Genomic DNA, 13,474 nt, shown 5'->3' on the forward strand with positions numbered 1-13,474 from the left:
CTTCTAGGCAAGATTTGTGATGAATCTTGAGCTAAACTGTGTTGTGATCTATATTTTGGCTCACACTTTTGAAACATACCTTTTTATTCTAATGATTTATTCATTCATTCAGCAAATGTTTATAAAGCATGTGCTGTGTAGTAGGCCTTGTTCTGATACTGTGGATACAGTGGTGACAAGCTAGTTCCTGCCCTGTTGGAACTTAAATTGTAGTAGGGGAGAGAAATAAAAAACATGACAACAAGCAAGTACACACTGAAGGTTTTGAAAAAATAAGGGTGTAGGGATGACACATAATCAAAACAGGTAAATGGTTTAAAGGGACAAGTTCTGAAATGAGATTTGATTAATATTACCAAAGCATGGTTAGTTCAGAACCCAAGGTATACCATGGAGAGAGAATACCCAATGTAAACAGGCTCTGAGGTAGAACTGAACTTGAGTATTCAAAAGGAAGGTAGACTAGAGATAAACATTTCATAATTCACTTCTTAAAAGGATCCCATGGAACAAACCATTCTAAACAGTAACTACTTCTCACTCTATTTCTAAATTACAGTTTGTCTAGCTAGTTTGAACTAATTGGATACAAAGGCTTTGAAGATTTCTTTTCCAAAATATCTAATAAATTGAAGTCTCTAAGTTGGTTCCAATGTTCTTTTAATCACTGAGGAAATAATGAAACATAATGCCAAATCTCTATGCAATGTACCAAAACAGCAGTGCATGAAATGGTTCCTTATGACCTGAGGAAATGGAGTGTGCCGCGTTCTGCACACAGCCTACATTCGGAAAATGACTCAGGCACTGGGGAGAATCATACTCAGCATGTTATTTTAGACGTTATTGCATAACGGAAGAAAAGATGACAGAGGGAAGAATCAGCGGCAATAAATTATGTTTCTAATGGTATCTGTATTATCCATTATTTGCATTTTATATAAATTAAGGTCTAAAATGAACCTTTTTGGAATCATAAAGTGAATTTATCTTCCAAGTTATGGAAAAATTGAGTTTTTATAAATATGTATGTTGTATAATTTTTCATTCAAGGATCCAGACCAGGTTTTATCTTTTTTGAAATAAGTACTGTTCTTGTGAGTAGCATTTTAAATCAAGTCTAAATGACTTTAAATATTTGTTTTTAAAAAGTGAAAATAAGACATATCAAAACCATAAATATACCTTCTCTTTTGGGGTCCCTGGAATGAAGGGTAACCATTTTCCATGTACACTGTCTCTAGGAACATACGTGATGACCGTAACAGCAATTGATGCTGATGATCCCAATGCCCTCAATGGAATGTTGAGGTACAGAATCCTGTCTCAGGCTCCAAGCACCCCTTCACCCAACATGTTTACAATCAACAATGAGACTGGTGACATTATCACAGTGGCGGCTGGACTTGATCGAGAAGTAAGCCAACCAAAAACTCTTATTTGTGTTTGCTTTTAATCTTAAAGGTGCACAATATCACATACATTTTATCTCCACATCACAATATACTCACAGTGTTGTTCAAATGCTATGCTAATCGTTTCCATTAAGTAATCTGTTGTATATTTTTCTGCAGAGCTTCAAATTGGTTAAATGATGTCTATATACTAGATAAATCAATGCTAGCCTATGTAGTATTTAATGTGATACTGACTAAGCAATATTCTCTGGTATCTAATTTTAAAAATTTTTAACATTTCCTCAGTTTTCCTTGATAGTCAAAGATTTTTGTGAGGAATTAAAAATCACAGCCAAATAATTTGCACACAAACTTAGGATAATTGTTAGTGCTTGTGTTATTAAAAGGCTGCAAATAACATGTGTGTGATTTGGGTTTTTTAGCCCTTGTGAATAGGCTGATAGAGTGTATAGTAGATTATCTTCTTTATTAGAACTAGCCCCTTAACTCTATGATTAATTTACTTAAAAGGCTTGAGCAGTAGTAACTGCATTAATTCTACTCACAAGTATTTGAAGTTAGAAATACAGGGAAACACATTTCTGACATAACATTTAGTTGAAAATGTATGCAGTGTTGAAGGCATTGAAATACTATGCAGTATCACAGTCTGACAGGGAACGGGTACTTCTTTTGATTCCCGGTGGGTCATCTCAGTGTTACCGGCCTCGACCCACTGTGCTCCTGCATACCCCTGTGTTTTTGTACATGTGATCCCCTCGGCCAGGCATGCCTTGCACCTTTTCCTTGATCTTGGATCTTCCAGTTCTTCAAGTTCTGACTTAAGCACTGCTCATATTCTTTCCTGAAAACCTCACTCCTAGTGAAACTTTTTTCATCCTTTTCGATTCTATCCTGACTATTTTCTTACAGATTCTCAAGGTCACTATTTTGACCATATGCAATCATTGTTTGAGTGAAATAGCAAAGTGCCAACTCGGGGAGATCGGTGCTTTGTAGATTTCTGACTGAGCCAGCTTTTACTGTAATGAGACTTCAGATTATGTATGTCAAAAGGAGACATTATACCCACTGCAATAAAATAACATTGACAAGGATTTTAGAAGTTCGTTGTTTTTTGACACTTTATTTTCTGTAGACGCATTTATTTGAATTGAATAGAAGAAAACATTACTACTGCAATTAATATTATACACAAAATAGTGCTAGAAGCACTACAATAAAGTAATATGAGCCAATTAAGATTACTTTATTCTGAGCTGAGAGCCTTACTTAGGAGTTGGTGTATGCCTATGACATTGTACCTATTAACTTGTAGGCATCAACAGTTCTTTTTCTAGAATCGATTTACATCAGAGATTGTTGAAATCAGTTTAGTTTCTTAACTAGTACTTTTAGTTCAGTAATATTTGGAACATGTATATATTTTCACCTCTTCATTACCATATGAAATACTATTTTTATATGCTGATAAACTCAGCATGAATGCCATAATTTATCTGAGAATCCGGGGTAATTTTCAGTATTCTTTCTTCAGTGCCAGGTTGCTCATATACCAAGTAGATTTAGTTCATTTCACAATCCTAATATTTCTCTTTCATTCACATTGTCATTGTGAGATACAGAAATGAGACTTCATCCTGTTTTCATACGGTAATATTCCTATCTCATTTAGACTGGCTGTTTTATGAAAAGAAAGAGGCATGGAAAATTAAAGATACTTTTTACTAAAACAGACCAACCATGTTTAAAAATCAAAGAGACTGTATTTCATTTAGAGGATGAAAGCCTGACGTGAGGCCATAATCGTCGTTAAGTTGATCTTCCAGTGGATAGAGAAGCTGTTCAGTACCCCTTGATGAAACTAATGTGGAAATGGATTTGAAACTATAGAATTCTGGGTTAGATACAGTATGAGAAATAGCTTCTTGACTATGAAATTATTAAACACAACAATGAGTTACTAGGGAAAATTATGGAAAACCTTCCTTTTCTGAAAGTCATTTAACATAGAAAAAATGTATCTATCTCGGATGGTTTATGATAATTCTTCCTGAGGCCGGGGATAAATTACTTTGACTTTTTCAGGCCTTGTGCAGGCTTGAAATTCTTTTATTTCTATTAGAATTCACAGTTTCCTTTCTGTCAAAAGTAATATTTGTTCTCGTTCTCTCAGGATGTATGACACCTTTAAGTGATTGAACTCCTAATCACTGAAATGCTTACTGAGATTAGGCTTTTTATTTGTCTTTAATCTTCAGGTTTTAAAAATTCAGTTTTAATTCTTCAGCTTCTCCAGACCTAAAGGTGTACTTGCCACATTACCCCGGTCTTCAGTGTTTCTTCCTCTCTGTCCTCTTGTGACATTACTTGCTGGTAGTATTCCTGGCCTTTCCACTTCATGTCCATTTTCCTCCGTTTTGTGCAGGACTGCCAGTGACTCACCCTTGCTCCCCCAGGTTTGAACTCTGGCTCTGCTTATTATGGGCTGTTTGACTTCCAGTGTATTAACCTGAAACCTCAGCTCCTGCATCCGTAAATGGGAATAATAATATTACCTACCTCATGGGACAGTTTTAAGAATTATCTAACATGACACACGAAGCATTCAGGCCAGTGTGGTGGCCCATACCTGTAATCACAGCATTTTGGGAGGTTGAGGTGGGTGGATGGCTTGAGCCCAGAAGTTCAAGACCTGCCTGGACAACATGGCGAAACCCCATCTCTACAAAAAATACAAAAATTAACTGGGCATGGTGGTGTGCATCTGTAGTCCCAGCCACTTGGGAGGCTGAGCAGGAGAATCACCTGAGCCTGGAGGTCAAGGCTACAGTGAGCCGTGATTGCACCACTGCACTGCAGCCTGAGTGGCAGAGTGAGACCCTCTGTATTAGTCTGTTCTCACACTGCTGTGAAGAAATACCTGAGACCGGTTAATTTATAAAGAAAAGAGGTTTAATTGGCTCACAATTCCACATGGCTGGGGAGGCCTCAGGAAGCCTAGAATCATGGCAGAAGGTACCACTTCACAGGGCGGAAGGAGAGAAATGAAGAGTGCAAGCAAGGGAAATGCCAGACACTTATAAAACCATCAGATCTTGTGAGACTCACGCATTATCATGAGAACAGTATGGGGGAAACTGCCCGCATGATTCAGTTACCTCCACCCGGTTCCACCCTTGACACATGGGGATTATGAGGATTACAATTCAAGGTGAGATTTGGGTGGGGACACAGAGCCAAACCATATCACCCTGTCTTAAAAAAAATGTGTGTGTGTGTGTGTATTTAAAAGCATTTTGAAAAGCATTCAGTACAGTGCCCAATACATCTGAGCTATTGTTTTCCCCATTGCCATGATGAATAGCAACAGCAGCATCTCCTGGTTGAGCACTATCTATCACCTTTACTCCTCCTCATAAGATGAAAGAAATACTTCCTGTTTTCCAAACCTAATAATCTTTCTGTCTGTGCCTTCAACTCCTAGTTCCATCCTGAAGGGGTGTTCTCCTGTTTTCTGTTGTGTCTTCAATCTTCCTTTCTCTACAGGTTGCTTCATAATCTACAAACCTGCTGGGTCTCCACTGTGGTAACATAGCTCTCCACGCCCTATAGGATGAAGTTAGAGCTTTTTAATAGTGCATTCCAGATCCTCTGTGACCTTGGCCCCCAAACCCTCCTTAACCTAACCCCCTAGAATTAATTGCCTTTCACATACAAATGATGCCCAACCATTCATTGAACCACACGCAGTCCTTGTGCAAATAGGAAGTTTTCTATTCTTCTGTTCCCTGTTCCCATTTGTTCTGCCTCAATATTTTTTTCCTGCATAACAGGCTGATCCTTACCCTCTGAGAGCCAGTTCTCAATCCCTTCTCTGAGCACCCACAATAGTCTCTGCATACCTCTATATAGACTGTGTTGCACAGAAAGTATATCTAGATTCCCATTCTCAACATCCGGTGGGGCAGATGTTCCTTGTCTCATTACCCTGAACATGAATCTTAAAGAAATGTTTAAGTTACTATACTCTCCCTGAGTTCCACACCAGTTTTCTCCAAGGGGCAGCCTGTACTCAAGGCAGGCGGATCACTTGAGCCCAGGAGTTTGAGACCAGCCTGGGCCACATGGCGAAACCCTATCTCTACAAAAAATACAAAAAATTAGCCAGGCGTGGTGGCACATGCCTGTAATCCCAGCTCCTCAGGAGGCTAAGGTAAAAGGGTCACCTGTCACCTGAGTCTGGGTGGTCAAGGTTGCAATGAGCCGTAATCACGCCACGGCAGTCCAGCCTGTGTGACAGAGTGAGACCCTGTCTCAAGAACATGCAAACAAAAAATACTTCCACTCCTTCCTCATCTACTTGAAGTCTGGCTTTTCATCTGCTTTCCCCTCTTGACCTGTGCACATGCTGCGTGTGTGCAGTACTCTGACCATCTTAGAAGGCACTCACATAGTGGGTTGATGAATGGTACAGATTCTTGACTCAGACCTGAGTTCAAGTCTAGTCTCTGCCTCTTATGGCTGGGTGTCCATGGCAAGCTTTCGTACCTTCCTAAGCCTGTTTCCTCATCTGTAACATGGGGTTTCAAAACTCCACCTGCCTCATAGGATTATTGTGAGGACTAAATGAAATAATGCACAGTGTGTACCACTCTGCCAGGCACGTAGTGCTCAAACTCACTAAAAGTTGTTTTTAGTTTTTAAATCAAGGCCCTTGGAACAGTGCCAGCATGTAGTATGTATACAAAAGAAAGTTAGACACACATTTATAAGGTAGATGGTACTTTTAGTCCCATTTCACAGATAAGGGGACTGGGGCTTAGCAGTTAAGAATTTGAACAAAGTCACAAATCTGTACTTCCCTCCTAAGTTTCGGTGCCATTATTATTAAACTCTCTGTCCCCAACCCAGTTTATCTAGAGGCAAATATGTCATGTCCTGAAGTCTGTGATTTATGATGAATTTCCTATTTCACATGACCAGGACCTTCTCCTCAGTCTCCCAAGGTCATAGTTTAATTGCCTTTACTACCCACAATCTGTTTAGTCATCAGGTTCTCTTTTTAATCAAAAAAAGTAATGACATTAAAAGTAATTGCCATTAAAAGTAATGACAAACACTGCAGTTACTTTTGTACCAACCTAATAGTTGGTATGCACTATTGAAGGTTCTTCATATTACTTCTTCCTACCATTTCTATACTTGCACTCATGCATTTGGTGGCTCTCTATGGTCCTATCATCCGTTACTCTCTGCCTCCATCACTTAATGAAAGCAAGACTGTATCTCATTTTGACCACTGTTTTATCCAAGTAAATACTCCATTGCCTGGCATTTAGAAGACATTCATTAAATGTCTGTTGTATGAATGACTAAATGTTCTCACCTCCTCATTCACTGATGTCACTCTACTTCAGTGTTTCAAAATAGTGCTGCACATGCGTAAGATTTTAATTGGTAAATGCAGAGACGCCTCTAGGACAGCAAGTGGACACAGCCTTTCAGGTGCTACTTCATCAAGTAGAGACTGCCAGAATCTAAGAAATTCATCATGTTTGTTTTTTACTGTCATATTTATGATAAGTGATGCTAGCTTTCCATTTATGGGACTTTTACAATAAATTAAGCTTTAAATAGCAAATTAATGTCAAGATAAATAGGAAGTGACTCATGGCATGAGGAAATATTAGAATTGGGACTATTGTATATGAATCACTGTGGTTTTGGGAAAAGGTGAGCTAGCTTATGCTCCCAGTATGGATTTTAATAAATAAATTATAGCTATCCATGTGAATAGAAGATGGTTTTTTCTTTACCTGAGGTAAGATCATGCAAAACGCAAGGTTTCTTATGCATTCACCCATCCATCCACCAAGTCAGAAGCATTTGTGGAATTCTTACTCTGAGTCAGGCACTGTGCCATATGCCAGTGACACAAGCATCAACAAAGCAAGGGCCCTTGGGACGTGTGTGTGTGTGTGTGTCTGTATATATACACACACATGCACAGTGAGGCAGATACAGATATACGACCGGTAACAGCCATATAAACTATAAACAGTGATGGGATGTGTTGTGAGGGCTCTGTCCTGAGGACTTGGCAGAAGTCATCTCCAAAGTGGCTTTTAAGCCACATGTTAGCCAGGCTTGGAATGAAGGGAATGGTATTCCAGGCAAGGGTTTCTCAGCCAGAACACTAGGACATTTTTACTCGGTGATGAGGCCTATCGTGTGTATTGTAGGATGTTTAGCAGCATCCTTGGCCTCTACCTATTAGATGTCGGTACTAAGTTTGGTTGTCACAACTAAGCACTCCTTAGTTGTGACAACCCAAAATGTTCACTCTGGGTAACATCCACTAGTCTAGGCAGAGGTGAATGCCAAATTCTGTGACATAGGATCATGACAGGGCATTTGAAGATAAATGCAAAATAGCTCCAGGTGTGGGGTAAGCGAATGGGAGGAATCACTTTTGTAAAATAGGCGAGTTTCAGAGAGGGAAGGATTGACAGTAAGCAGGTGAGTTTGGATTGTATTCTATATAGAGCAGGAAGGGAAGAGAAGTTTTCAAGCAGAATCCCCCTGATCAGCTAAGGTACTATGAGAGCGGGAAGTCGAACCCTTAAGGAATCTAAATGTCAGTCATTCACAAACAGATGCCCAGTGACCAAATTAGGCAAGAATCTCTAAGCAGTTCATTGTCTAAAACATAGGCCATCAAGGCTTCCTTACTAAATATAAGAATGTTTTACCAATCAGGCATTTGAAAATGGAGATGACATTATTTACCAACTGAATTTTTTTTTTACTTGAAGAGATACTGTTCTTTGGAAATAACAAATGTCCTTTTGTAATTTAAAATTTCCAGACTAGCTTGCAGCAATAAGAAATTTCAAGTATTAGCTACTAATTCCAGTATTGCAGATCAGTGGAAAATTATTGGACATATTATGCATACACAATTCTAAAGATTTTTGTAGAACAGACATTAGGAAAGAACTATACCTTCATGTAATACCTATGTGAGTTAACTTCTTAAAAAGTAAACTTCCTTTTTTCTCTCTTTTTGAGAATGTTCATCTGTTTCTGCAAATAACAGCTAACAAAACTCACATTTCAAAAGTCATAATTTTTTTTATTTTCATGGTTTTCAGCTGGGAGGCTGAACTGAATGCCCCGCAAAATTCTCTCACTAACCATGAAAGCATTAAGCTGAAGTGACACTTCTAACTGGGGAAGAAAACCAATTGAAGAAGTATTATAGCTTATGTTCACGTTATAGCGAGGTACTGTGGGTTAAGAAGAATTAAATGACTCGACCAACATTATTTCTTTGTGTGTGTTTTTTAATTCAAAAAAGTCTAACATGTTCTCTTTTAGGAAGACAAAAATAACTGAAATAAATAACTGCTAGAGATTGGCATTTGGGTGGACAGACAGAGACTTAGAATCTAGTGTGGGCGGTTTGGCTTTCCCTCCTACTCCTTTCTTTTCTTTGCCCCTCCCTCTGACAACTAAATCAAAAGCTACAATTTGTGTCTGTTCTATCTAAGCTCCAGAAATCCCTTAAGAATGGCCATTCATAATGTTAGCTATATTTAGAATCAGGGAAAACTGCACTTTGCAGTGACAGTTTATTTTTGTATGTAGTGGATTTTGTTGTTCAGAATGTTTTAACATTTATGAAAATGATCACTGTTTTTGATCTGTCTGTGCCAATTTCCACAGAGATTCCAAATGATTTTAGATATTGTTTGTAGTTAGGCTTTCCTAGTATAAAACTTTTTCGTCAAATGCCTGACTTCTCAATCCCAGCATTTTCTCTTAGATCTATTACAGCTTAATTTGGCTCTCTTTTAAAACAGTCAACCTGGGATTTGAAAGTAGTGGATGCCTGTATAATAATCATCATCTACATGTATCAATATGTATGTCCATTGTAGGTCTCTGCTCAAAACAGTGGACACAATGAGTGTTATACCCAAATCTTAATCCATTGAATACGCAATTATCAGATATATGCCGTTAGAAGACTATGGAAATAAATGTAAACCCTTCAAGTTTTGACTTTGTTTTAAGAATTCTGTGTATCTCTTGAATTATATGTATTAATGGAATTTAAGGGGAAATATTGCATCTACCCTGTTAAAATAGAATATATCTAAGAACATATAAAAGGAAAGCTTACATACTTCGTGAATTATATATGCATTCTTCTCCCTCTCTTGAGATTCTTCATTGTCTTTAGTATCCTAAACTGGGTAGAAATTAACATACAAGAAAGTAAACATGAACCAAATGACTTGAATGCTTGATCACAATCCTGTGAAGTGAAGAAAGGCGAAAGTTGGAACCAGATGGAGGTTTCAGCTTAGCTGTGAATTTCACACATCTGCATTGCGTTCCTTTCTGCCAGTAGAGGTGAATATACACAGTTAAATCTCTCTAGACAGGGACCAGACCTGTGCTTCTAAGTTAAAGGGAACTCCACTTAGGAAATTTCAAGTCATGTTAATCAGAATGAATGATGCCATGCTCTCCTTGCATTATAAAGAGCCATTTACAGAACAACTGTTACGTCTTCTTGAGGAACTAGTTTCATTTAAGTTGTTATCTTTATTTCTTTTTAGAAAGTGCAACAGTATACGTTAATAATTCAGGCTACAGACATGGAAGGCAATCCCACATATGGCCTTTCAAACACAGCCACGGCCATCATCACAGTGACAGATGTCAATGACAATCCTCCAGAGTTTACTGCCATGACGGTGAGTACAGCCTGTCACTCACACAACTTTGGGTCTATAGTTCGTTACTGAGAAGTTTGGTCATGAATAATAAGTGTGTTAAATAGAAGTGGAACTTGCTTTACCTAGTAGTAGCATGGCTGCTAACTAGGACATTTCTGTCATCAGGGCCTTACATGAGGCATCCAAGTAATTTGTTTCCTTGTAGTCTCCAAGTCCACTGCTAAAGTTGTTAAAATAAGCTGCCTGGAAAACACGTCCTAAAAAGACTGTGCTGTTATAACAAAATGCTTATGAATATTTTCAGGTGCATGAGCTGCATAACTGATTTATGCTACTTTGTCAGCATATAATTATCCATATCTGGAGTAAAATCATTTTGCGCAGACAAGTTCTTTCCCCTACCCCACCATAATCACCTAGAGACTCACAAATGGATGCTGATTTTAATATTAATGAAATTGTAAGGTAATTTAGAAAAAAACTGGACTACTGAAAAATGTTACAGTATTTTTAAAGTCAGACATAAATGCTGTGATTACCTGAGTTATCAGTCTCCTCATTTTGTGTTGATAATAAAAATTTAATGGGGCAGTAAAATTGGACGGTGTGGTCATCAAGACAAGTTGTCCTTCAGTGGTCCACGCTGCTCCTCTGACTCAGGTTTGTCTTTCTCGCAGTTTTATGGTGAAGTTCCTGAGAACAGGGTAGATGTCATAGTAGCTAATCTAACTGTGACTGATAAGGATCAACCCCATACACCAGCCTGGAATGCAGTGTACAGAATCAGTGGCGGAGATCCTACAGGACGGTTTGCCATCCAGACCGACCCAAACAGCAACGACGGGTTAGTCACCGTGGTCAAAGTAAGTGTTCCTCAGGCCACTGACAGCTGCTCAGCAAGGACCAATATATGTCCCTCACTCATTGTTTTGCAATGGAAGCTTAGGACGTTTTTCTTTCAGATATGTCCAGGTGTGGGTCTGATATATATTTGGGAGGTTATGTCTTACTGTTTAATTTATGCTGAGGCATCATCACTGATGTGAGTGTTTTTGAATGAGAGGTTTGTGATGAGAGTTTTGTGAGTTTTTGAATAAGTTTTGAGTGAGAGTTTTGTGAGCGTTTTGATGATTGATTTTGAATCAATTGATCAATTTTGAATCAATTTTGATGATTGATTTTGAATCAGTTTGGACAGTTTTTACCAATCTGAGTACAGGACTGTCCTAAGCAACATTAACTGTCGGTGTAGTTGATATGTTCGTGATATACCACATTCTGAAGTTTTGATCACCATTGATAGCTATTAAGAATGATGCCTCACACCTGCTATTTTCATGTCTACAGCTGTTAGAATATTGGCAGATAGTGAACAAACCAGAAAAGCCATAGAAGTAAAATGGAATGAGTAGGCAAGAAGAAAGCCTGCATTTCAGAAAGCTCTTGCATTTGCATGGCTGTTTTTAAATGCTGTTTCTGAGACGTTAAGAAATCGGTTCTTCTGATCTTATGGTCAAAAAAGAACGAAACAAAACAATTGAATGCTAGAAGCCAAGGGGATGTTCTTCAAGAATAATAAACGCATAGCTATAATGGAAAAGCCTGTTAAAGTGAACATCCCTTTCTTTTAGCTGCCCAGTAAAGAGATTTACTTCTTTGCCTCCCACGTAAACACTCTTGATTTGTAAGTGAACCTAAATGTTGACCTTACGTGGAAAGATGTGCTAAAGTTGCCAAGAATTATGCAGATGCATGAGTAGAATGGAATGGGAATGGAAACTCTCAGAAGGAACATGGTGATCAAAAGCACCAACTCGAGTCCGCTGTCTGTGTAGAGTCTCAGTGCTGCTCCTGATATCTGTGTGGTCATGGCCAGCTATTTAATCACTGTAAATTCTAGGTTTCTCATGCAGAAAGGGGCTGATAACAGTACGTTAGTCATGGTGTTATGAGAGATAAATGAGCTTCATACACATTAAAGGACTTTGAACTGTGCGTATACCCCTTAGCTTAAATAAATGTTACATCAGGGGAAAGTTTCCTGTGGCTAGTGAAATCACTCTAAATATGGCAGTCTTGCTTTTTGGCATTTGTTCTGCCTTCTTTAAAATACTAGAGAAAGGAATGTTGAATTGGGGATTTTAGAGAGAAAAAAACGATGTGTTTGAAGATTTTAAAAGGTGGTCTAGGGTAGGAAGCTGGTACAGTTTCTGCTGTGATAATGAGGCTTTCTCATGAGCGTCACCTCTTGATCATTCTTAGGCTACCAGTTATGAGCCTAAGAGATCTTAATGCTCTTGTTTTTCCTGTTATTACTGCACATTAATGCTTATTTGCACCTCCATTAGCAGGTGAACAGGGGAAATTAAGAGTGAATGTCCAGTCCAGTCAGTTGACTCCTGGTAACATTTCTAGTGACAGCAGGATTCAGTGAACTTTGGAAGTTAATATTTACATGAAGGGTTATTTGTGCATTGCATTTATCTAGAGTGTTTTTCTTAAGTTTGGGGATTTTACAGACCAGTAAAATACTCAGAAATATTCTGGAAGACAACAGAGTTTTAGTTTGCTAAGAGGAAAAGAAAAATCTTTTCCACTTACCAACAGTATTATTATTATTATTATTATTATTTTTAATTATACTTTAAGTTCTAGGGTACACGTGCATAACGTGCAGGTTTGTTACATATGTATACATGTGCCATGTTGGTGTGCTGCACCCATCAACTCATCAGCACCCATCAATTCATCATTTATATCAGGTATAACTCCCCAATGCAATCCCTCCCCCCTCCCCCCTCCCCATGACAGGCCCCATTGTGTGATGTTCCCCTTCCCGAGTCCAAGTGAGCTCATTGTTCAGTTCCCACCTATGAGTGAGAACATGCGGTGTTTGGTTTTCTCTTCTTGTGATAGTTTGCTAAGAATGATGGTTTCCAGCTGCATCCATGTCCCTACAAAGGACGCAAACTCATCCTTTTTTATGGCTGCATAGTATTCCATGGTGTATATGTGCCACATTTTCTTAATCCAGTCTGTCACTGATGGACATTTGGGTTGATTCCAAGTCTTTGCTATTGTGAATAGTGCCGCAATAAACATACGTGTGCATGTGTCTTTGTAGTGGCATAATTTATAATCCTTTGGGTATATACCCAGTAGTGGGATGGCTGGGTCATATGGTACATCTAGTTCTAGATCTTTGAGGAATTGCCATACTGTTTTCCATAATGGTTGAACTAGTTTACAATCCCACCAACAGTGTAAAAGTGTTCCTATTTCTCCACATCCTCTCCAACACCT

General features: G+C 38.5%; 1 protein-coding gene across 2 annotated transcripts in view; it reads left to right on the plus strand.

The window, feature by feature from the left end:
- Positions 1-13,474, plus strand: part of CDH2 (cadherin 2) — a 226,781-nt gene that overhangs the window by 173,013 nt on the left and 40,294 nt on the right. For both annotated transcript variants that reach the window (XM_023207748.1, XM_023207749.2), the window contains 3 exons: positions 1,245-1,417; positions 10,052-10,189; positions 10,849-11,034. In XM_023207748.1, coding sequence (XP_023063516.1) covers positions 1,245-1,417; positions 10,052-10,189; positions 10,849-11,034 — 497 coding nt within the window. The remainder of the gene's footprint in view (positions 1-1,244; positions 1,418-10,051; positions 10,190-10,848; positions 11,035-13,474) is intronic.

The sequence above is a fragment of the Piliocolobus tephrosceles genome, chromosome 18 (assembly GCF_002776525.5).
Source record: "Piliocolobus tephrosceles isolate RC106 chromosome 18, ASM277652v3, whole genome shotgun sequence".
Lineage (NCBI taxonomy): Eukaryota > Metazoa > Chordata > Mammalia > Primates > Cercopithecidae > Piliocolobus > Piliocolobus tephrosceles.